The sequence below is a fragment of the Balaenoptera physalus genome, assembly GCF_965194825.1.
Source record: "Balaenoptera physalus genome assembly, chromosome: 13".
NCBI classification, from domain to species: Eukaryota; Metazoa; Chordata; class Mammalia; order Artiodactyla; family Balaenopteridae; genus Balaenoptera; species Balaenoptera physalus.
In genome coordinates, this window is record NC_138892.1 from 63033405 (window position 1) to 63055858 (window position 22454).

The window sequence follows — 22454 nt, forward strand, 5'->3', positions numbered from 1 at the left end:
ATAATGTGGAGCTTTAGGAGCTAGAAGAGATCAGTTAGGTGAATAAGGAGGTTTATAAAGAGACTCACAACTCTGCACATCGTTACTGGCCCTACACACCCGAAACAGCAAACTCTGGGCGAATGTGTTAACATATGGGGGTGAGATGTCCAGAAGTTTGTGGGGCTCCCCTTAGTTTGCTCCTGGACATTTTCAGAGAGAACCTTGGGGGCACTCAACCTTGGGGGCACTGGGAATTGTAGTCTCAACCTTGCGGGCACTGGGAATTGTTTTCAGAGAGGGCCTCATGATTCCTCCAAGATGGTGGCCTTTGTAGACCAGGAGGTTTCTGAAGGCCAGGGCTTCTCCCAGGTCAATTCAACAACGTGCTAGGCACTGGGACTACACTGATGAACAAGAATCGCCACCCTCACAGAGCTTATAGCCACACCTGGAAAGGCAGATACCAGGTAAGTAATTGCACTGACACTTTTGAAACTGTTTCACCAGAGAATCAATAATGCTAAATACCATCACTGCTTCCTCATTCTTACTTCAACCCTCTCCCCTTCTCCCATAGCTTTACTGCTTTGAGCAGAAGTAAGACCACATTACTCTCTGCCGACACCCCATGCCCCATCCTCTGAAATATCCCCAAAGCTTATGGCTCTGCTGATTGTGAATTCCGCTGAGTTTATTGGATCCTGGTGAGCATGCTCGCAATAGGATAGGGGTGAGGCAGAGCAGGCAGGATTATCTCATTATTTACAGGATTCTGGAATTCTCCACTGTGGTTTCTAAACCATTAGATAAGAAGCCCGCTTCTTTGGATTAAAATAATGTCAGAGTTTCCTAACTGAAGGCTGAAAAGCAGAAACAATTATTCATTCAATGCTGGCTTTCCATGTTGTAGCAATTGTTAAATACAGAGGGAACCGTGGTTAAATAGGAATGGATCTTTCTTAATGTCCTTTAATTCTCTCACATCATTCAGCTCCAGCCATGCATCGTCCTTTGATTACAGCAGTTCTGTCTCATCAGCTTTAGCAAAGGGAGATAGGATGGGAGGATGTGTGAGCAGGGAAAGGCAGGACAGGTACTAAGGCCTCCGAAAGGAATCCTGCAGCCCCAGTACTCCTCCCCAATTCCAAGCACAACAAAATTCAGTTCAGTACACATCTTTTGAGCATCTACTTTTGCCAGACCCTGCGCTAGGCCACCGAGGTAACCAATAGATCACTGTTGCGTTGCATGGATAGTTCTGCTCTGATGTTTTTACCAGGAATAAAACAGGCCTGTTGGAGGTTGTTCGTTTTTCTTTCTCAACTGCTACAGATACTCAGAGAAATCTTGTCTTGGTCTCCAAGTGAAGAATAAAATTTGCTAAGGTTCTTAAGCTAATATTGATATATTTTACCTTGGAATTCTTATGATCTGCAGTTACTTACCTGTTATCTCAAAGTATAAACTATAAAGCTTAAAGATGTTCTATCGGACAAAGACCTCAGTGGGAATTAAAGAAAACAGGACTAAATGAAGCTGTTCAGGAGCTGAAAAGTAGTTAGTTCAGTATTCTTCTTACGTGATACATTCTCAAGATTAGTCTAGGTTTAATCTAACTCCTTGCCCATATGTGCAGATGTGAGTATTCCAGGGGAGTTTCGGGTTCCCTTCTAGGGATTCTCAGGGACTCTGATTATTCCTGGGTTAGCCTGGGTGTGTGGATTCTGAAGAACGGCAATCAGGAACGGTACGGGTCTATAATGGGACAACTCAGCTACATCAACACGAATCAGATGAAGAAGAAGCATGCAGAATCAATCAGAATCTTGTGAGAGAAAACCTGGTCACTGAATCTACTGCCAAAGAAGCCAAGAGGAGCCTGGAATACAGACCGCAGTCGGACAGAAAGCAGACACTTGCGAGGGAACTGCAGTGTAATGGGAAATCCTCAGCTGCTCCTCAGCAAGCCAGGCTGTGTCATGGAGGAGCCACCTGCTACTGACTTCAGGCTCTGACGGCTACGCCGCTGCAGGCACGCTATGATTCAACAGTGGCTGCCCTTCCCCTGGGCACAGAGCGCCAGCGTTAGAGGAGTTTCAGCTTACCTGTTCACACGTGCAATATATTTATGGATATATGGGGGTGTTTAAAGCGAGGCGGAATTAGGTATAATCACAACGCACGGCACTTTTGTCCTTAAGGGAAAACCAAAAGATCTGTAAGTAGCTAAAAAGGAAAAGAGGAAGGTGAGTTTTGTGGTCGAGGGCACAAGGGGGGGTTCCATCATTTTCTATCATCACAGTTCTTCCGTCTCTGTTCCTCTCTGCCTCACGTCACCCTATTGGCTCCTCATGGTGATGATTACAGAGACTTCTTGAGGTCCTCTAGCTCACTCTTATGTTGTTCCTTCATACTTCTTACCTATCTGTGTACAGTGCTGGCAGCGGCTTTGAAGTCCTGCCTGGATTCTCCGCATGTAGATCTGAAATGCTGGTTTCTATAACCAGCAGACTCTATTCCTAAAGCTCAGAGACAATTTTTGCAAAACTCAGACCAAGGGACTATATTTATATAATCATGCACACTACATATTTATAGCTCAGCAGCTTGGACCAGCATCACAAGGCACATACCTTCTACCAGTGTATTTGTAACAACGCTCAATATACTGTTGATCCTGTCCTTCCGCCCATAGGAGGCCAGTTGGTCCATGGAAACTAAGAGAGATCCAGGGCCTTTCTTCTTAATTTCCACCTCGGTTGTAGCCTGAAAAAAACAGCAAGTTGGGTGAGTAAAGGCTTATAAACGTTAAGGCTGGGCCTTACCGGATATAGTCTGGAGTGAGTGAGAACATATGCTCTTCCTTAGATCTTTTTACTTTGATCCTACAATCCTATTCACCTCAAGAAGTAGAATGAAACGAGCTGGCCATGGATCACCCTTAGTTCCACAGATGACAAGACCAAGTCGTTTAAGTGTGTATAAAATCTACAGTGAACCCAAGAGTCTGCCTGGGATCCAAATACCTGATCTGCTCAATGTAAGCATAGAGTAGAAAGACCAGATCCCCTGGGAAAATGCCATCAGAAGTAGACCCTGAGTTCTCCTGTCCTCCTCTCATATCCACAGCATTTGGCTAGAATCGGACCACATGATAAAATAAGTCAAATTCACCTGTACGTGAAATTTCATGAAGGGCCAGGTCCCTGATCACACTGAGTGTTACAGACACAGTTTCCTTCACTTGTAGGAGCACCGTCATTCTACCAAACTGTCACTTCCAAATGTCAAACCTGGGCCTAACTGAACGTTAGCAAGTAGAAGTTCTACTCCAAATCTCCTCCAAGCCACTGCAAACAAGAATGGTAGGTTTTGCCATCTTAATTAAAATAAACACATTGCCTCATATGTCTTTTTACATTTATCTTGTCTTTTTACATTTTTATTTTATGAGTTAACCTGAAATTTTCAAATTCCCAACCAAATAAAAAGGGCAGAAAACACCATCAGACTGTTAAACAAAATATTTTTACACGCTCCTCCTTGGGCAATACCAGTATGGTAGATTACGGCAAAGGGTCTCTGAATGTCCCTTGCTTGCGCTGTTTGTGCCAACCTGAATATTCTACATCAGATCAGGCTTAATGAGGTGGCTTAAAACGTAGCTTTCTAGTAACCATGCTGTCCACTGTAACACGTCATCCATATAAACTTAGCTGCTCCTTCCATGTGAAGGTAAGAGGACAGAGACAGTCACCACAGGACAGGGAAGACATGTGTTTGTATGAAGCTAGAGAAGTATCTGTCTGATCAGTGACAGAAAGTTTTGAAAAGAAAATAATCGTCTCTGGAGAGTTACATCAGAAAGCCTTTCTATTCTTACATATGTTTAGATTTTAAGAACTGTACTGAAGAAAGCTCCTGGCAGATTACAATTTATCCCATCATAGTGTTTTATCAAATAGTTGCACTGATTCAGAGATTTGGTTTACCTTAGGGTTTTGTTTTGTTTGTTTGGCAGAGCTACAGAAGAAATGGAAAAGAAAAAGAACTGGTTTCCTTGGGTATTCCTGGATACATTACTGTACAAACATCTGTATTTGTAAGAATGACTTAACCATTAGCTCAGGTCATGATACGGTATATTTCTTTGAGAAATCACTTTTTGCTACAATTCCCAGCCTGATATTCATGACATTTAATAAATGAGATTAAACTACTATATTTAAAAAATGACAGGACTTCCCTGGTAGCACAGTGGTTAAGAATCCGCCTGCCAGTGCAGGGGACACGGGTTCAAGCCCCGGTCCGGGAAGATCCCACATGCCGCGGAGCAACTAAGTCCAAGCGCCGCAACTACTGAGCCTGTGCTCTGGAGCCTGCGAGCCACAACTACTGAGCCCACGTGCCACAACTACTGAAGCCCACGTGCCTAGAGCCCGTGCTCCACAACAAAGAGAAGCCACTGCAATGAGAAGCCTGCACACCGCAACGAAGAGTAGCCCCCGCTCATTGCAACTAGAGAAAGCCCGCGTGCAGCAACGAAGACCCAACGCAGCCAAAAATAAATATAAATAAATAAATAAATAAATATATTAAAAAATGACAATCATCTAAAATGAACACAGAAGTCCCTATACAATGGACATTCTTATTTCTGACATTTATTGATTCTAGATTTTTATTGAACTGCCCTTCCGCAAATCTACAATAGATAGATTTTATAATGCTGACCCCCGAGGTACTGGAAGATCTAATGGACTGGCTGGTTCATCAAAGAAGGATGAAACTGCACTTAATATGGCTTTGGTATTAGTGTAGCTTACTGTCTTCTGGGCATGCTGGATATAATAAGATATAAATTCTTCAGGCTTTAATAACACCAACCTTAAAAAACAAAATTAATGAAAATGCTATCTAAAAAGACCTAGTCAAATCATTATATTATCATTTGTTGACACCTATTCAAAAGATAAAACAATTTTTAGCTTGGATAAAAAAATCCACAAAAATTAAAGAAAAATTTATCCCCAAACTTAATATTAAGATGGAACAATTACTATTTATCTTTTTCTATGTAAAATGAAAGTAAACTATAGCAAGGCTATGTGGGGACAACTTCTGAAATATTAAAATTTGTTCCATAATCCATAATGTGTTATAGAACTATAATCTATACTGTACAATTGCTTAAATTTTAAAAAAGAAACAAATGAAAGAAGGTGCTGAGAAATGAACATTTCAAAGCCCATACTTAGGAAATTTTAGAAGGTAAAAAGAGAAACCCATTAATTATCTTTTTACAAAGGCAAGAGCATTTAGCATAGATCCAAATAACTGGTTCCATCAAATGTCTTGGTAATAATAAGGTATCCAGAAAAATTCCCACATATTTGTAAATTAAACAACAGACTTCTAAAGATCTGTGAATCAAAGAGGTTTGCACAGGGAAATTTAAAAAATACTTTAACTGATGACAATGAAAACACAATACATCAAGATTTATGGAATGAAGCTAAAGAAATTGTTAGAGAAAATTTTACAGCTTTAATGTTTATATTAGAAAATAAAAAAAGCTATAAGATCAATGCTCGAAGCTTCTGCCTTAAGAAACTAGAAAAAGAGGATCAAATTAAGCCATAGGTAAGTATATGAAAGGAAATAATAAGAATGGAAATTAATGAATTAGTAAATGGACAAACGATAGACAATCAAAAAAGGTCAAATGCTGGTTCTTTAAAAAGATTAATAAAATTGATAATTCCCCAGGCAAGATTGATCAAGAAAAAAAAATAGAGAAAACACAAATTATAATTTTCAGGAGTGAAAAAACAGGATATCACTATAAATCCTATAGACGTTATTAAGATAATAAGGATATGTTGTGAATAACTTTATGCCATTTCATCTTGGATGAAATAGACAAACATATCCAAACACAACTTATAAAAACTGACATAAGAAGAAATAGAAAATTTAAATAGCCCATATTAATTTAAGAAATTATAATAAAAAATCTTATCACAAAGAGAACTCTAGGCCCAGATGGGGTTCCACAAGTGAATTCTATCAAATGTTTATGGAAGAAATAATACTAATTTTACACAAATTCTTTCAGAAAACAGAGGTTAAGAGAATACTTCTCAACTTTTTTATAAAGCGAACATAACCCTGATACTAAACCTGACAAGAACATTACAAGAAAAGAAAATTAGAGATCAATATCCCCCATCAACAGAGATGTGAAATCCTTAACAAAATATGAGTAAATAGAATCCAGCAATATATACAAAGGATACTACATCATGACCAACAGAGTTTATCCCAGGAAAGCAAGGTTAATTTAATACTAGGAAAAAAGTCAGTGTTATTCATCACGTTAACAGAATAAAGGAGAAAAACCATATGATCATCTCACAGATGCAGAAAAACAACATTTAACAAAATTCAACACCTCTGCATAAAAATAAAATTTCTCAGCAAGCCACAAATACAATGTAGCAGTTTCAGTCTGACAAAGATCATTTATGAAACCTATAGCCAACATCATGCTTCTTGGTGAAACATTAAATCCTTTTCCTCTAATACTGGAAACAAGGAAGGATGTACGCTTTCATCAAGTCTATTCAATTTTGTATCTAAAGTCTTAGCTAGTGCAATAAAGCAGGAAAAATAAATTAAGAGCATAAAGATTGCAGTTGCTGTTACTCACAGAAAATATTACTGTGCATGTAAGAAACACTATGGAATTTACCAAAAAAACACAAAAAACAAAAAACCCTCCAAGGCTAATAGAACCAATACATTAATTTATCAAGGTCATGAGATATAAGGTCAATATACAAAAATCAACTGTATTTCTATATTCTGGCAACAAATCATTGAAAATAAAAATTTTAATTATACCTTTTACAATAGTATCAAAAAATATCAAATACCAAGGAAAAAAATCTAATGAAAGATGTCTAAGACCCCCACTAAAAACTATACAACTTTGCTGAGAGAAACTTGCGAAGACTTAAATAAATGGAGAAATGTACCACATTCATAGATTGGAAGACTCAATATAATTAAGATGTCCATTCTCACCAAAGTGATCTATAGATTCAGTACAATCACTACCACAATTCTGTGTTTTTTGAAAAAACATATACATATATTTATGTATAAATTTTTGTGTGAACACCTGTTTTCCTGGGTATATACCTATGAGTAGAATCTCTGCGTCATCTGATAACTCTATGTTAAACTTTATGAGGAGCTGCCAAACTGTTTTCCAAAGTGTCTGCACTATTTCACTTTCCAACCAGTAATGTTGACTATTGATTCTTGTGTCAGACTATGACCAATTAAAGGGAAGAAAACCTGGAGCAGACTCTCTCCCATGTAAAGCAGCTTCATCGTTACTTTCCACCTAGAATCTGCTTGGGATTCTGTGAGGTTATGTCTCTACTATTGGCTCAGCTGCCCAATTCTCATCACCTGGAAAGTGGGAAGAAGGTGTCTTCCTCCAAGCATGCTGAGACCCAAGGATCAGAGGAAAGATCACATACTCATTCTCTCCCCTCCCTTATTTCTTCGGGTCATTTTTTTGGGGGGGGGGGAATGAAGGTGTATATTTTTATTTGTTTTGTTTTCTTTCATTTTGTTGGGGAGGGAGGAGGAGAACTAACAACTTTTTAAAGTCAGGGGCCTCTCTGCCTTTTAAAAATTCAGCCCCTAAGGAGCCTTGGTGCAAAACTATCAGTAACAGAGGAAGCAATTGAGAACCTTAATTACTTTAAACCCAATACAAATTTGTTGTATTTCTCTTAACTCAAACACAAAGTTTATTAGGCATTTAGCCACTAACTTCCAACCTCCTAAATTGTAGCTGTCCTTCTCAAAGAGATATTCTACCATGTCTGCAGATGGCAGGTTCTGCCCACACTTCTATAGATCTATCCAAGGAATCTCAACTTGTTATTGTTTCTGAACTGCTTTCACATGGAAATACATAACTGGCAACTTACCAGCCAGTCACCTTTCTTGGGACTAAAATTTAGAGCATTTTAGTAGTGGCCTTAGGACCTAGCCATTTATCTCCTGTTCAAGCCTTTCTACAATTTTTGTAGTATTCTGCTTTAAAATACTGTACAATAATTTCTCCTTCTCAAAGGATCTTTGGAATCTTAGAAGAAATCCGACCCTCTCCAAGTCAAGCAATTCAGCAGAAATCCCACTGTCTACTTCTCAGTCTACAAAGGTCAAAAAAGTATAGGGAAAGGAATGGAAACTGGCTTTCTGAATACCAAGGATGGGCCAAGCAATATGCTTCACATTTTATAAATGTTATTACATTTAATCTTCAAATAGCCCTATAACAACGGTCCTTTTAATCTCTTTTTTACAGATAAGGAAATGGGCTTAGAGATGCTCATTTTTCAGGATCACTTGAGTAAATAATGAACCCGGGCTTCGTAGTTAGCATAGCATAATGGTTAGTGGTTAATGCTGTGGAGTTTGATTGTCTGGATTCAAATCCTAACTCTACTGCTTACTGTGCAATCTTGGACAAGTTGCTTTATTTCTCTAAGCCTTGGTTTCCTCCTCGTAAAATGCACACAATAGTAGTATCTAACTCAGAGGGCAGGAGCTGTGAGCATGAAATGAGATAATGCTTTACATTTACAACATGATTTCTGAGTTATGTGTGTTTTTGGATGGTCAGTGGCACCTGCTTCCTTTACGAGTGAAGAGCAATGATTTTCCAGCTCAGAGATGAAGACATGGGAAGAGTCCCCTTATCCTCTGCTTCAGCAAAAAGCAAAAGTTCTCAAACTATCAAAAAATTATCACCACTCAATCACAACTGAATAATTAATGAAGATGTGAAATAGTTTTTGATGAGATTCTAATGAGGTGATGTCTGGATGTCTTTTTTTCATAGGAAATATTATATTTCTTAATTTGAGCCTAAAGAAAAAAATACAGATGTGGCATAGCCCAAGCATTAATGTTGTGTGAGATCAGCTTATGGACCATCAACGGCTCCTACAACAGTCCATAAAGCATGAGTATGTAACTGGAAGCACTCTGATGGTTCAGGAGAGGACAAGTTAATCCGTAGCTGCAGACGCATCCAAAACGTTTTGACAGTGAGAATCACTATCTTCTAGCCCAAAGAGGTATAATAATTGCTCATTTGGCCCAGGCTGCATATAACATTATGAATATATTAATTCCTTCTAAGATAAATGACTTTTCCTACTTCCCAAATAAGCAGTCAGGAAGTTCTCTTGGCATCAGGAAGACCTTGGTTCCATTTCCACAAATCACTAAGTCTCTGAGTCTATCTGTTGATTGGATAAAACCACCTACTGAATGGGGAAGTTATAAGAATTAAATGAGATCATACATATAAAGTGCTTAGCATAGTGTCATCAGAACTCAGTCTATGGCAGCTATAAGTATTAGGCCCACTGTAGAAAACTACAAAGAACAGAAAAGTGTAAGGAAGGAAAAAAAAGTCACTAATAATTTCCCCTTCCAAAGGCAGCTACTGTTAACTTTTAGTCAGTCATCTTTTTTCTATATGCAGTTTGTCTTTATATAGACGATATCATACCACACAGACTATATGCATTCTGTTATTGTTTTGTTTTGTCTTTTTGGCCTATTAATGTAACTTAGATATTTCCCCACACCATTAACAACTAGGAGGTGCTTCTTTATGGTTTCTAACAAAATACTTTTTCCTCGTTATGAAGCCCTTCATATCATTGGGAATGATACAGTCCTACCTACCTCGTCTTCCTGCCACTTTGGGATCTGACCTCCTGGCCTTGGGAATCCTCAGGTCTGTCACCACCATCACTTGGGGCCACTGCAAAGCATCTCCTAAGTGCTTACAGGGTGTTGAGTGTGCAGGACCCCCAAAGCCCCGAGGGCAGCGTTCTGTCACCCACAACGTAAGGCGGCGCAGACAGCCTTCCATTCCACAGCCAACTGCTCAACTGCCTCTCAGATTTGTCTCCCACACAACGTAACACAAGCTGCTAAAAAAACAAAAACAAAACCCGCAAACCTGCTCATCTGCCTTTAAGCTGAAGTTCAAGCTCCTTCTTCCTGGACACCTTTTCTAATACCTTCTCTTCAAAGAAAAAGCAAGATATATTATTTCGCTTAAATATCTTTTAAAACTGCTAGGATATCAAAATTTACTCTGGTTTTCAACATTTGAATTATCCCCACTGTACTGTCGTGCTGATCCACCCCTCATTCTCCATTGAGATCATCTCTTGTTTTTTTAGAGAATATAATTATCTGTCTAATTATGGAGCCAAAAAATTTACATCTAGACATAGAACCAGTGAAGACCAAAAAATTATATGTCAAGTAAAGACAGTCATTGATAACATTTATTTTGGCCAACTACCTAGCTTGGAGGGGGACTTTGGAGCCACTGTTTGTTATTATTATTGTTCCTATTACGCTTGATCTGAAACAAACAGTTCTCCAGAAGAGCAATGGCCATGTGACTAGGCGGAGAAGACATTACAATTAACTGAGAAACAGAAGATTGAGGTTTCTGAAAGGTCTGTCAATAATGAACTGTGTAACAGATTCACTGAGCCTGTTTCCCCGTCTCAAAAACAGGAATAATCAGCTCCACTTTGTCAGCCTTATGGAATTTTTATTCGAAACAAATAAAGCATGTAAAAGTAATTTGTAGCTTGTAAAGAGCTATACAAACATCAGGGGGAAAATATTTTGCTTTTAAATAAAAAGGCAGGAAGAGAAAGGACGTCAAATATCCTAACTGTCTTTTGAATTTAGGACAGTCAACAACTGCCCTAAAGGGCCAAAAGCAGATCATTTCGAATAATTCCATCCTTGATTATCCAATTTTCCTCCACACATGCATCATGCTAATTAAAGGGCTGGCTATCTTCATGCTGTGCTAGAGGAAACTGAAGTGTTGGAACAAAACAGACCGACATGCTATCTCAAGAAGCTGAGACCAGCTAAGGAGGGACTGAGGAAAGTTAAGGAACTAGAGGTAGAAAGGATTAGGATCATTAAGGTTATAAGAATTTAAAACTAGAAAAAAAGGTATAAACAGCTTAGAATCTAAAGAAATGTTAAGAGATGGCTTTTCCCAAAGAGGCGAGCCATTATCCTAACCCATAGACAAGTGATTTTGTGAAGCCATTATATACAGCTCCTCCAGAGCCTGACATTTGATTACATTTAAAATTCATCTTTCACTTCCCTTTTCCTTCCTCCCCCATATACCATGTGTTCTTGCCCTGACCACCTACCTTCCCCTCCTTTGATTTATTTCCATCTCAATCCCTTTTAAATGTCTAGGTCCAGTTCCCCACTGGTTTCCTTAACCTCTCCTTGCCTGGCTCTCCCAGTGCCTACTTCCTACCCTCAGCATCACCCAGGCACATTCCTCTTTGGAAAAAGAGGAAAAATCACATCTCACTCTTGTAGAGGAGCCTAAGAAAATTATTCAAAGCTATGTTACTTTTTTTTTTTTTAATAGGAAGATAAGAGCTTTAAATTCCAAGCTGTTTCCCTACGAGGAGGGAGGACGTAGGGGGAGAGAAGCAATGGTAGTTCCAAACCCGCTCAGACTTGGTCATTGGTGACGGCAGAGGCCCTTCTCATTCCATCCGGGCAGGATCCGCTGGCCAGAGGCATTCAGTCAAAGCAGGTGTGGGGAGGAAAATAGACAAGCAGGCAGAGACATGCAGAGATGGAGAGAGAGAAAAAGGGATAAAATAAAGGAAAGAGTTGATGGGGAAAGGGCCAGAGTCAGAAACAAGAAAGGAAGATGGGGGAAAATGGAGCAAGGAATAAAGTAAAAGGGAAAACAGGGCGAGTAAAAGAGGAGGGCTGAAGAGAGAAATAGGAACAAACCAGGAGGGAGAAAACAGACGTGGTGGGGGGTAGAGACAAGAGTTGGGATGGAGCGTGGACGAGAGACCAGGAGGAATGGACAGAGCAGGGAGAGAAGAGAGGAAGGGAGTGGGAGAGAATGCCATGCCTAGCCTCGGTCTACTTTTTTACTTCCTTACACTGTCATCAGTAGCTGCCTTATCTATTTTCACCTCTGGCAGGAGACGCCCGCTGATGTGGGAGCCGGGGCCGCCGATGAGGGACACCACACCGTTGCAGTCCACCGTGCTGTTGCGCTTGACGCTGCGCCGCAGGCTGGGGAAGATGCGCGAGGAGCGGCTGCCCTGGCTGTAGCCGCTGTAGCCGCTGTAGCTGCTGCGGCGCTCGCGGGCTCGGATGGGGATGAAGAGCGAGTCCCGGCGGCCCTCGCTCTCCTCCACCGTGCTGTGCTCGTCGTCCGCAAACTCGTTCTCGGAGCCCGGGTCCCGGAACCGCCCGGGCCCCCTGAAGCTGAAGATGCTGCTTTTGCTGTTGTGGCGGGACAGGAATGGGGAGCCCGGAATGCTGAGCAGTGACTGTAGGGGCAGGAAGACAGAAAGACAGAGAGGGAGGCATGAGACAGGAAGGGGACCCCGTAGAGGCTGAACAAAGGCTGTCAGCTTCCCCAGCCTGGCCCCATCCTTGCATTCCTGTTAATCAGAACACAGGTGTTTCCAGAAAGCACTTCTGGATGTTGAATTTCTACTGCTTTTCAACACCCATCATTACTCACCTCTCCTTGCCCCATAACCTTGTGATACACCTGTCTTTGACCTGTTAACCATTCACAAGTTCTATTCACTGTTCACCCATGTATTGAAAGGATGCTTTTATTTCATGCTCTGTGTACTGAATCCACCAGGAAATACATTCAGTGTCTATTTCTCATTACTCCGAGCTCACGTGGAGTGTGCCTTTAATCTACCAAGTTAGATTCTATGCCACACTTGGCAAAAGGGGAGAATTTAAAAGTGCCCAATCACTTGCCACTCTCTCAGTGGGTACCACACGCCCTAGAGGTTAAGAACTATGCCAACAGTGGTTTTTTAGTTCAGTTGAAAATGGTATCTGTCCCCTCCTCCTCCATTTTAAAGTCAACGTTTTTTTCATGAGAAGTTTAAGTATTTGTAAATTATATAATTCCCAGCATTGACATTTTAAAGTCAAACTTGTATTTATCACTTAGAAATTTTTCATCTTTTTCTCCTTCAGCTCATACTTCCATTCCATCTTCCCTAGAGAATTTTATGCTAATGTATATCTTTATGCTTTAATGTGTTTTATTGATCACCTTTCAATACTTTTCTGCAACAAAAAATTATAAATAAACTGTACTTAAAATTAAAAAAAAATTTTCCTGTGACCATGAGTCTCCAAGAAATTTTTAAAATTCTCCTCGATTGTGTTTTTATTATAATTCTCATTAATACAATTGATCACAAATATATTCTACATTTTATAAGTAATTACTAAGCTTAAAAAGAAAATTTTATTAAAATATATCTCAATGAGATGACTTTTTTTTTCCCAATGGGTGTTTTGGTGTTTAAATATTTGTAGATAGTATTATTTATTATTAGAATCAGACATGGTTCAACAGCAACTCCTCTCCCCCTTCTAATATTATTTAGATTTTAAGTGCTGAGAAACCCTATTCATGTAAATGGTATCTTGGAACAGAAGAATATTGTTATAAACAGTAATGTACTCAATTCTTTGAACTCCTTCTAAGTTATATGCCAAAACTGCATAGTAAGCTATCAGCAAAATTTATCTTAATGATCTATCAGCTGACAATTAAATCAAGTCCTCTTTTAATTGTGCTGAAAGTAAAGAACTGAAAACCACCCAACTTGCCAAAGGATTTGTACCCAGTTGATAGAAGTATTCCATTTCCTGATTTCTGAGGATATCAAAAAGGCTTTATTTATTATTAACTAATAATTATATCGGTACCTCTTACAGGGGTTATTCTTTTACTTTAAAGGAACCTTATTTAACCCAACAGAAAAGGCTGGAATAACCAAAATATTGTCAATTTCTACACATCACTGCCAACATTAATTTTTTAATAAAATGATGTTACCACATGCTTTAAAGATATTTTCATCAAAACCTTAAAGCCACAGATTTAGCTCATTTAATTTACAAAAATGCCCACCATATGATCTAATTAGCAAAGTCAGTCCCCAATGTCAAAGCAATTGGCCATATCAGACTTATTTTCATTGGAAAAAGTATGACTTCATTTTTCATTTTTAATAAATGTATTAATATGTATCCCAGTGACATCCATCTTGCTCCTGAACTTCAAACATCCCAATGCCCCTGATTATAACTCTATATTTCACTCTTATTAGAAGTATGTAAGAGATAGGTAAATTCAGAAAGCCTAACAATGGATTTGTTTCCTAGATTAAAGAAAACTTTTTAGACCCTAATATTTTCAACTGTCCCCTTGCTTCGCACCTCCAAAGATTTTTATATCTTAGGGCAATATACTACTTAGGATTTGGGATGAGAGAGAGGTATGCCTTCCTTTTGTAAAGTGGGAGAAGGCTGACTGTGAAAAGAAAAGTGGAAAAGAACTGGTGTGACTTTGGACCACAGGCCTCACCCTAGGCATAGGAAAATGTAACTTCAAGATCTGGAAATCAGGTTCCTTAAAACTGTGCTTAGAAAGTCTTCAAGTGCCCTGAGGGGATGCAATCCCAGTTTGAGGACCTCTGCTCTAAGAGAACAAAACCTGACAGACAACTGACCTCAGACAATCCTCCTTGCTACCCTGAGATACTTAGTTTGCCCAATTATGACTTTGAAGGAATTTCAAAGTAACTTTTAGCTATATAAGACTTTTGCCTTAGAGTTTAGGCCTTACCCTTCTGGTAAAATGATTCCACTGTGAAAGTTCTTTGTGGGTTAGGACTCTGCCAATATAGTATACATATTAAAAGTGCTAAATAAACATTTTAAAATAATACTTTTGATGATAACCCTGGAATGGCTGTAGGGCTCCTCTTTAATATTTCTGCCCATATCGTTTTTGTTACCTAGAATTCCACTTCTAGTTCTAGACTCAAAATGATTCTCTTCCTATAATGTACAAAGCCCCCATGCCCAGATGGGTACATTTTCTTTGGATATTTCTAGTTTTATCATACTTCACTCTCTAACCTGTATTTCCCTTGTTATGTAGTCTCTTCTTGCCTTGGCTTGAAGCAACTCACAAATCTCTGAGATAATAAATGAATTTGATTACTGGAAACTGCATCAAGAAAACCACCTACCACAGATCATTTTACATAAATGTTATTGTTAAATACATACTATATGCTGTATGTAGGCCTCTAAAAAATAGGATTCAGGTATGCAACATCTCTGACCCCTTTCCTGATCACTCTGACTTGTTTTGCTCTTCTGCCTCATCCCTGCACCAGAGAGGAGGAGCTGCATAGGTTAGATTCTAGAATGTTCATTGGGTCTCATTTATGAGTGGAGGGTGTCACTGTGTATTAAAAGGGCACCTACATGGCCATGTTCCTTCTCCATGCTGTTGAGCTGGTAGAGGGGTCAGTGCCTCCTCCAGCTTATTGCTTGCTATTCCTCATTTCACATATATGTTTGGGCACCCTCACTGATTCATTCCCCTGAACCACTCACAGATCAATGCTAGTATATAATCCGCTACTGGTTTGCAATGAGACAGTAAAAACCTGAGAGAAGCATTTAGAAATTTTAATAGCAAGTAGGCATTTTTACAACATCCAAGAATGTGATAGTTTTTCTAGAAGTTTATTACAATTATATTTTACAAGAGTATCATTCATGAAGAAATGGGAAAGACAAAAACTGGTCCTTCGCTACAGATAGTTTGAGAAGCACTTCTCTAAACAATGTGGCTGGCCAGAAGATTTGTTAAGTGTTAGAACGTACCTATGAGTTTTGGTTTCTTTCTTTTTTTTTTTTTTTTTAATATTTATTTATTTAGGCTGTGCCGGGTCTTAGTTGCAGCATGCGGGATCTTTTTTAGTTGCAGCATGGGGGCTCATAGTTGTGGCATGCAGGCTTCTTAGTTGAGGCATGTGGACTTAGTCGCGGCATGCATGCGGGATCTGGTTCCCCGATCAGGGATCGAACCCAGGGCCCCTGCATTGGGAGCGTGGAGTCTCACCCACTGGACCACCAGGGGAGTCTCACCTATGATTTTGTTTTAATCAGGTATGGTAAGGTGACAGACACAGAGATAACTGCCTTTGAAAGAAGAGTTTATTACTTACAGTTCCCAAAATAAGGGGGCATGGCATGCTGCATCATGTCATGCCAGGCCACACAGGGCCTCGCGGGGGGTGGGAGTGGGTACGAGGGTCAGTCAGGAGGCAGGAGAAGCGAGGGGAAAAGCCTGGCCCAGAGCCTTTGCTGTGGAAGGGATGGATGAGGCAGAGCAGGCACATTTGACCAAGCTTAAAATTGGATAGTTTGAATAATTTCAAACAGGTTCTGGGCTATAGGAATGGTCCTGGCTCTGGAGTGATTTAGGGCATGGGAAATATTGGTTGGGTGTGTGAATTAGATAACAGGAGGTTGGGGATAAGGGTCTTGGACTGGTTGATCTGCACATGAAAGGCACACTTCCTTCACTCTCTCTAAGAATTAAACTAGCACCAAGAGGGGCAGCTACTCCCAGCCAGCAAGGCTCCTAACATGTCAAAGCACCATAAAATACAGAAAATAAAAAACTGCCTCCCTTCTCACAGCAAGCTTCCCTGGACTGAATCTGTGATTTTCACAAGGCCGATGTTGGGTGCTGACCCTACCTACTATATTAGGTCTACATATTAGGAAAGAGGTTTGATTTTTATTTGACAAATGATCATTAAATACCTGTTGTGTGCTAAGTGATGTGGATACAGTGGTGAACAAGATATATAACATGGTCCCTGCCCTCTCGAAACCTGCAGCCTAGTAGGAAATACTATGTACTACATGAGGAAATATGATATACTATATTAGATCTCATATAGTGTATAATACCTGACTATTCTTAACTGATAGGAAAGTGAGAGGAAGTGACAGAAAGATAATGACCAATTCAGTGACCCAGGAACACTTAGGAATCAGGATCCTGAGACAATACACACTAAAAGGAAACAGTTTATCTATTATTCTTTAATTCTTTGTTCCATTCTTGGCAAAAGAGTTGACTGCAATAAATGTGGATGGGGAAAAGTTGAACTTGTCCCATTTTTGCTTGTACCCTTTGTATCTAATCCTGATCTAGCCAATTCCCTAAGGAGACATCCTGAGGGTAGCCCCCGGCCCCCCAGTCTCAATTTTCCTGGACTGGAGGGTTTTAGTTATGACTCAGGACCCATGGCTCTATTAACTCCTGGGATCCAGGCTAGTTTATGAGATAGGTCCTGTTTTCAAAATCTTTCCTGTCAACAAACCAGGAGCTTCTGGTCCTTTTCAGGCAGTCACATCACAGCTAACTAAAAATACTACCTTAGATCTAGGTGTTTGCTTGGGAGAATAGCTCTGGGGCGTTCTTGGTTTGGGGGAGTAGCCCTCACATTACACAGAAAAATTAATTAGGAATTTCAGGGCATCCATGTCAGCTGTTTACTGGGATAAGGCTTAACAATGACTGGGATGTTTAGAATGTAATAAATTGATGATTTAAATGTTCTACTTCCATGCCATATTTCACCTTTTCTTCACTTTTTCTTTCCAACACAGCAGTTGGTTCTTAAAATGTGGTCTGGGAACTCCTGGGGTCCTTGTGACCCTTTTATTGGGGGGGGGGTCACAAGATTAAAACCACTTCATAATAATACTAAGATGATGTCTGCCTTTATCACTCTCGTTTTCTCACAGGCATACAGTAGACTCTGTGAGCCTGACAGTTTCACAGAATTTAAAGACTTTTCTTATGAGCTTGATAGAGATAATAATATATGTGGTTTTTTAATATTGTGTGTCAGTACTTCGAAGATCTGCATAACTCAGTGAACCGGTATTTCCCAAATGGTCAATGTAAGATGCTACAAGTCATTCATGAGTTAAAGACCTATAGTGCAAAATACAGCAAAGGATTTTAATGTAACAGAGTACCAAGTTACTGATACAGTTTCAGCTTCCACATCGCAACTAAACATTTAAAAATCTACCATTATCCAGTTTTGGAAAAGCATCGAAGAAGAATATTCACAATTATCTAAAGAGGCTGTTAAAATATTCCTCCCTTTTCCAACTACATCTGTATGAAACTAGATTTTCTTTAAATACTTCAACCAAAAAAACATACATCGCAACAGACTGAATACAGGTATATTCCAGCTGTCTTCTATTAACCACAGATTAAAGAGATTCGGAAAGATGTAAACAGTACCACTTTTTACACTAATTTTTTTTTTTGATCTGGAAAACAGCTTATTTTTTCAAAAATATGTATGATCTGTGTTAAACATATAATGGGTTTATCATTATTATTTTAAATAAATCAGTAAACAAACATTTTAAAATTTCTTAATTATAATTTCTAACACAATAAATTGAAAGCACATTTAAAAAAAGCTCTTTGGGGTCCTCAATAATTCTTAAAGATATAAAGACCAAAAAGTTTGAGAACTGCTGCAACAGAATAATTAAAATACTTTGCAAAAATGAACTCAACCTAATACTTGTTTTCACCTAAACCCTAAAAACACAGCAGTTAATTTTACAGAGAAACAGGTAGGAGACAGGTTGGGCAGATGTCTCGAGAGGATCTCAGCAGATATGAAATACAGGAAACCGACATTCACTTGAACTGTGCGGTGGGAAAACTGAAGCCAGACGCCGTTAAGCCAACAGAACAGATGACCAGGTATGTGTGGAGGTGAGTGGGGAGGGGGTGGCTAGAGACTGCAGTACAAGGCTTAGAGCCAGAAGCCCCCGGTTCAAATCTTGCCTGCAACACCTACTAGCTATATAGCCTTAAAGAAATTAGTAAATCTCTCTAGGCCTCAGTTTCTGCAACCATTCCTCCAGATAAAATCAGAGAAGCTGCAGGAGAGTCCTGGGACAAAGAGTATTACTACTGTGTGGGGCTTCTAAGCAAGTCTTGGCAGTCAGCCACGGACTCTAGGAATCCACAGTTTTTTTCAGATGAGGAAATTAGAGGAAGTGAACATTTTCATGCAAAGCAGGACATCTCAGAAGCCCAGCTTTATTGTTGAGCTAGGGAGCAATCAGTGCAACTCTGTGCTGAAGCCTATGGATTAATCAGAGCCCATTCAATAGCAAAGTGTTAATGGTACTAAGGTACTTATTAACTAGCTCAGGATGGCTCTCAAGACAAGGGTTGGATTACAACAAAGCTACAATCACAGTTTTCCCCCAAAAGAGACTGAACTAGGAGAAAGGTGAGGTGAAGGTGAGACAGAGATGGTTCCGTAAAGGCCATAAAGAAGTCCCAGAAGGGGTTAAATCAGATTTATAAAAGTTCTTCATTCATTTTTCCAACAAATATCTGAATGGGCATAGAAGCAGGCCTTGACTTTAGGATTTTATCTGAGAGAGGAGAGGATATGAACATTAGTAAATATAAAACCACATACAGGGGCTTCCCTGGTGGCGCAGTGGTTGAGAATCTGCCTGCCAATGCAGGGGACACGGGTTCAAGCCCTGGTCTGGGAAGATCCCACATGCCGCGGAGCAACTAGGCCAGTGAGCCACAATTACTGAGCCTGTGCATCTGGAGCCTGTGCCCCGCAACAAGAGAGGCCGCGACAGTGAGAGGCCCGCGCACCGCGATGAAGAGTGGCCCCCACTTGCCGCAACTAGAGAAAGCCCTCGCACAGAAACAAAGACCCAGCACAGACATAAATAAATAAATAAATAAATAAATAAACCCAAAACTTAAAAAAAAAAAAAACCACATACAGTAAAAAGCAACATGCAAAGAGGTATGTATAAACATAATGGAAAGATGAAATGATAATTTCCAGTTGGGGGTGGGATGGAGGAGGGTCAGGGAAGGTTTCTTGAGAAAAGGATGTGAAGAATAAATACAATGTGGACAATTCAGAAATGGAAAAAACAGGGCATCTTAGAGAGGCTGTTTCTGGAGCAAAACAGAGGGTAGAAAAGAAGCATCATGTATGAGAAGCATCTAGTAGTTCACTCTGGTGTAAGTATAGGGCGCTTCAAGGGGCACAGGGACTGGAGACTGAAAAGGGAGTCTGCACCGGGGAGGGGGCGTGCTATGAATTCCACCCCAAAGGGGAGTTCCCTCTCCCATTCCTCTTAATAACTACTCTAAACTGTCACTGTTGTCTTCAACCTCCCGACTCAAGCTCTCAATCCCTTCGATAAGATTTTTAATTTCCTGCATTATCGAAAACTAGAGACTGACAGGTGTCATCTTTCTCCACTTCCTACTCCCCATCTACAAACTTATCCACACACACACACCTCTATTGTGCTGGCGTCTTTGGGGGGGACAAGGTACCCCCTTTCCTGTTAGAGGCTACACCTATTTTCACATCTCCCAAGACTGTGTTCTATTTTCTTTTCTATTCTACTCCATTTTTACTTCCAACCCTCCTTCTTCTGGGTTTCCTCCCCAACAGATTATAAAAATGCTTACTTTCATCCACATTCTTTAAAGAAGTTTGAGTGAGAAGTCTCTACTTCCCACTCAATATGGCATCCACCCTTACCCTGGACTGAAATGTAACTTTCAAGTTCTCAATGACTTCTATTGCCGAATCCAACGGACATTTCCAGTTCTGATCTCATCAAGCATCTCTGTTAAGTTTCAATCCACTGATCACTCCACTGCCTTCTCCCACCCTTGTGCTCTCCAGCCCTCACTGCACTGTCGGTTCTCTTAGCACCTCTAATGACCGTTCACTTGTTTTCCTCCATGAGCTCCACCTCCGATGCCCGTGAACATCAGTGGCCCACTGTTCTTCCACCTGACACAACCTCTCCGAGTCATCTCATCCAGTCTCATGGTTTCAATCCCCATCTCTCAGCTCAGGACCTCTTCCCTGAGCTATCATTTGACTATCCATGTGTCTACTTGGTTTCCCAACAAACAATTCAAACTTGGGATGTCCAAACTGAAACATACTTTTCTTCCAAACCTGGAATGTCCTTTCTTCCGTCTTACTGCTCCCTCACCAACACACATGTACATTACTTGACTAACTCCTGTTTATCTTTCATTGATCTTCCCCAGAAAATCTTTGCCGAACCTCCAGGCTGGGATAGATCTGTGCCCTCCAAAACACCCCAGCGTATCTCAATTATGGAATAATATCATCAGTGCTATTACACAAATAATTTTTTTAATGTATGTGGTTGCCCCATTACACTGTAAGCTCCCTAGGGCAGGGATGGTGTTCTAACCACCTTTTAATCTCTAGGACCTAGCACAATCCTTGACACACAGTAGGCACTCCATAAATGCTTGGTGATGAATAATGAGAGATATGTTTTAGGAAGTGATCTGCTGACAATATGTAAAACATAAAGGAGACAGAGACAGACAAGAGTGAATGAAGCTGCAATGGATAACTGCAGTAGAACAAAGTAACACAAAGTCTGAACTAAAATAGGATTAATAGGAATAAAAAGAAGGGGGTGGACATGAGAGATTCTGCTGTGATAAAATGAACTGGACTAGCAAAAGACTGAACTGGGAGGTGAGAGATGTAAGGGAGAGGCACAATCAATCATCTCTGGGAAACAAGAAAAGACACTGAATACACTGCCATAACCAAGAACTGTAATCTATTCTATACCTTACAAAACTTTCTTTAAAATGGGGAATTAGGGCTTCCCTGGTGGCGCAGTGGTTAAGAATCCGCCTGCCAATGCAGGGGACACGGGTTCGAGCCCTGGTCCGGGAAGATCCCACATGCCGCAGAGCAACTAAGCCCGTGCGCCACAACTACTGAGCCTGCACTCTAGAGCCCGTGTGCCACAACTACTGAAGCCTGCATGCCTAGAGCCCGTGCTCCGCAACAAGAGAACCCACCGCAATGAGAAGCCCACGCACCGCAACAAAGAGTAGCCTCCCTCATCAAAACGAGAGAAAGCCTGCACGCAGCAACGAAGATCCAATGCAGCCAAAAATAAATTAAAAAAAAAAAAAGGGGGGGGAATTACATGGCTTAAGAATTGGATTTTGGTGGTGTTCTCTGAAATCCAAAAATACCTATTATGTGATGAAATTTATAGTAATACAATGCTCAATAATTATCCATAAGTCCTCTCCCTTCTCTTTCTCTTAGTTTCTTGATTTATCAAAGTTGGGTAAAACTGGAGGCTTTTAATATATCATAGGCTAATTTATCAGCATGACACTATATATCTAGAATAATTAATTACTAGAACTTGCCACACTCAAATAAGGTGACCTAAAGAGTTTCATGACTTTTTTTTTTTAACCTAAAATTATATGAAACTCTTAAAAAGAGGTATTTGATCTAAATTCTGAAGTTCAGATGCTAAGCGGAGAAAAGTTCTTCATGATGTTTTAGAACATAAGGCTT

At 40.0% G+C, this 22454-nt stretch overlaps 1 protein-coding gene across 9 annotated transcripts in view; it reads right to left on the minus strand.

The window, feature by feature from the left end:
* SCN8A (sodium voltage-gated channel alpha subunit 8) overlaps window positions 1-22454 on the minus strand; it is a 121900-nt gene that overhangs the window by 49374 nt on the left and 50072 nt on the right. For 8 of the 9 annotated variants that reach the window (XM_082421284.1, XM_082421282.1, XM_082421281.1 and 5 more), the window contains 2 exons: window positions 12084-12446; window positions 2616-2748 (listed from right to left, as the gene is read on the minus strand). In XM_082421284.1, coding sequence (XP_082277410.1) covers window positions 2616-2748; window positions 12084-12446 — 496 coding nt within the window. Of the gene's footprint in view, window positions 1-2615; window positions 2749-12050; window positions 12447-22454 lie in introns of all 9 variants that reach the window. The other variant, XM_082421283.1, reaches the window with a different exon arrangement.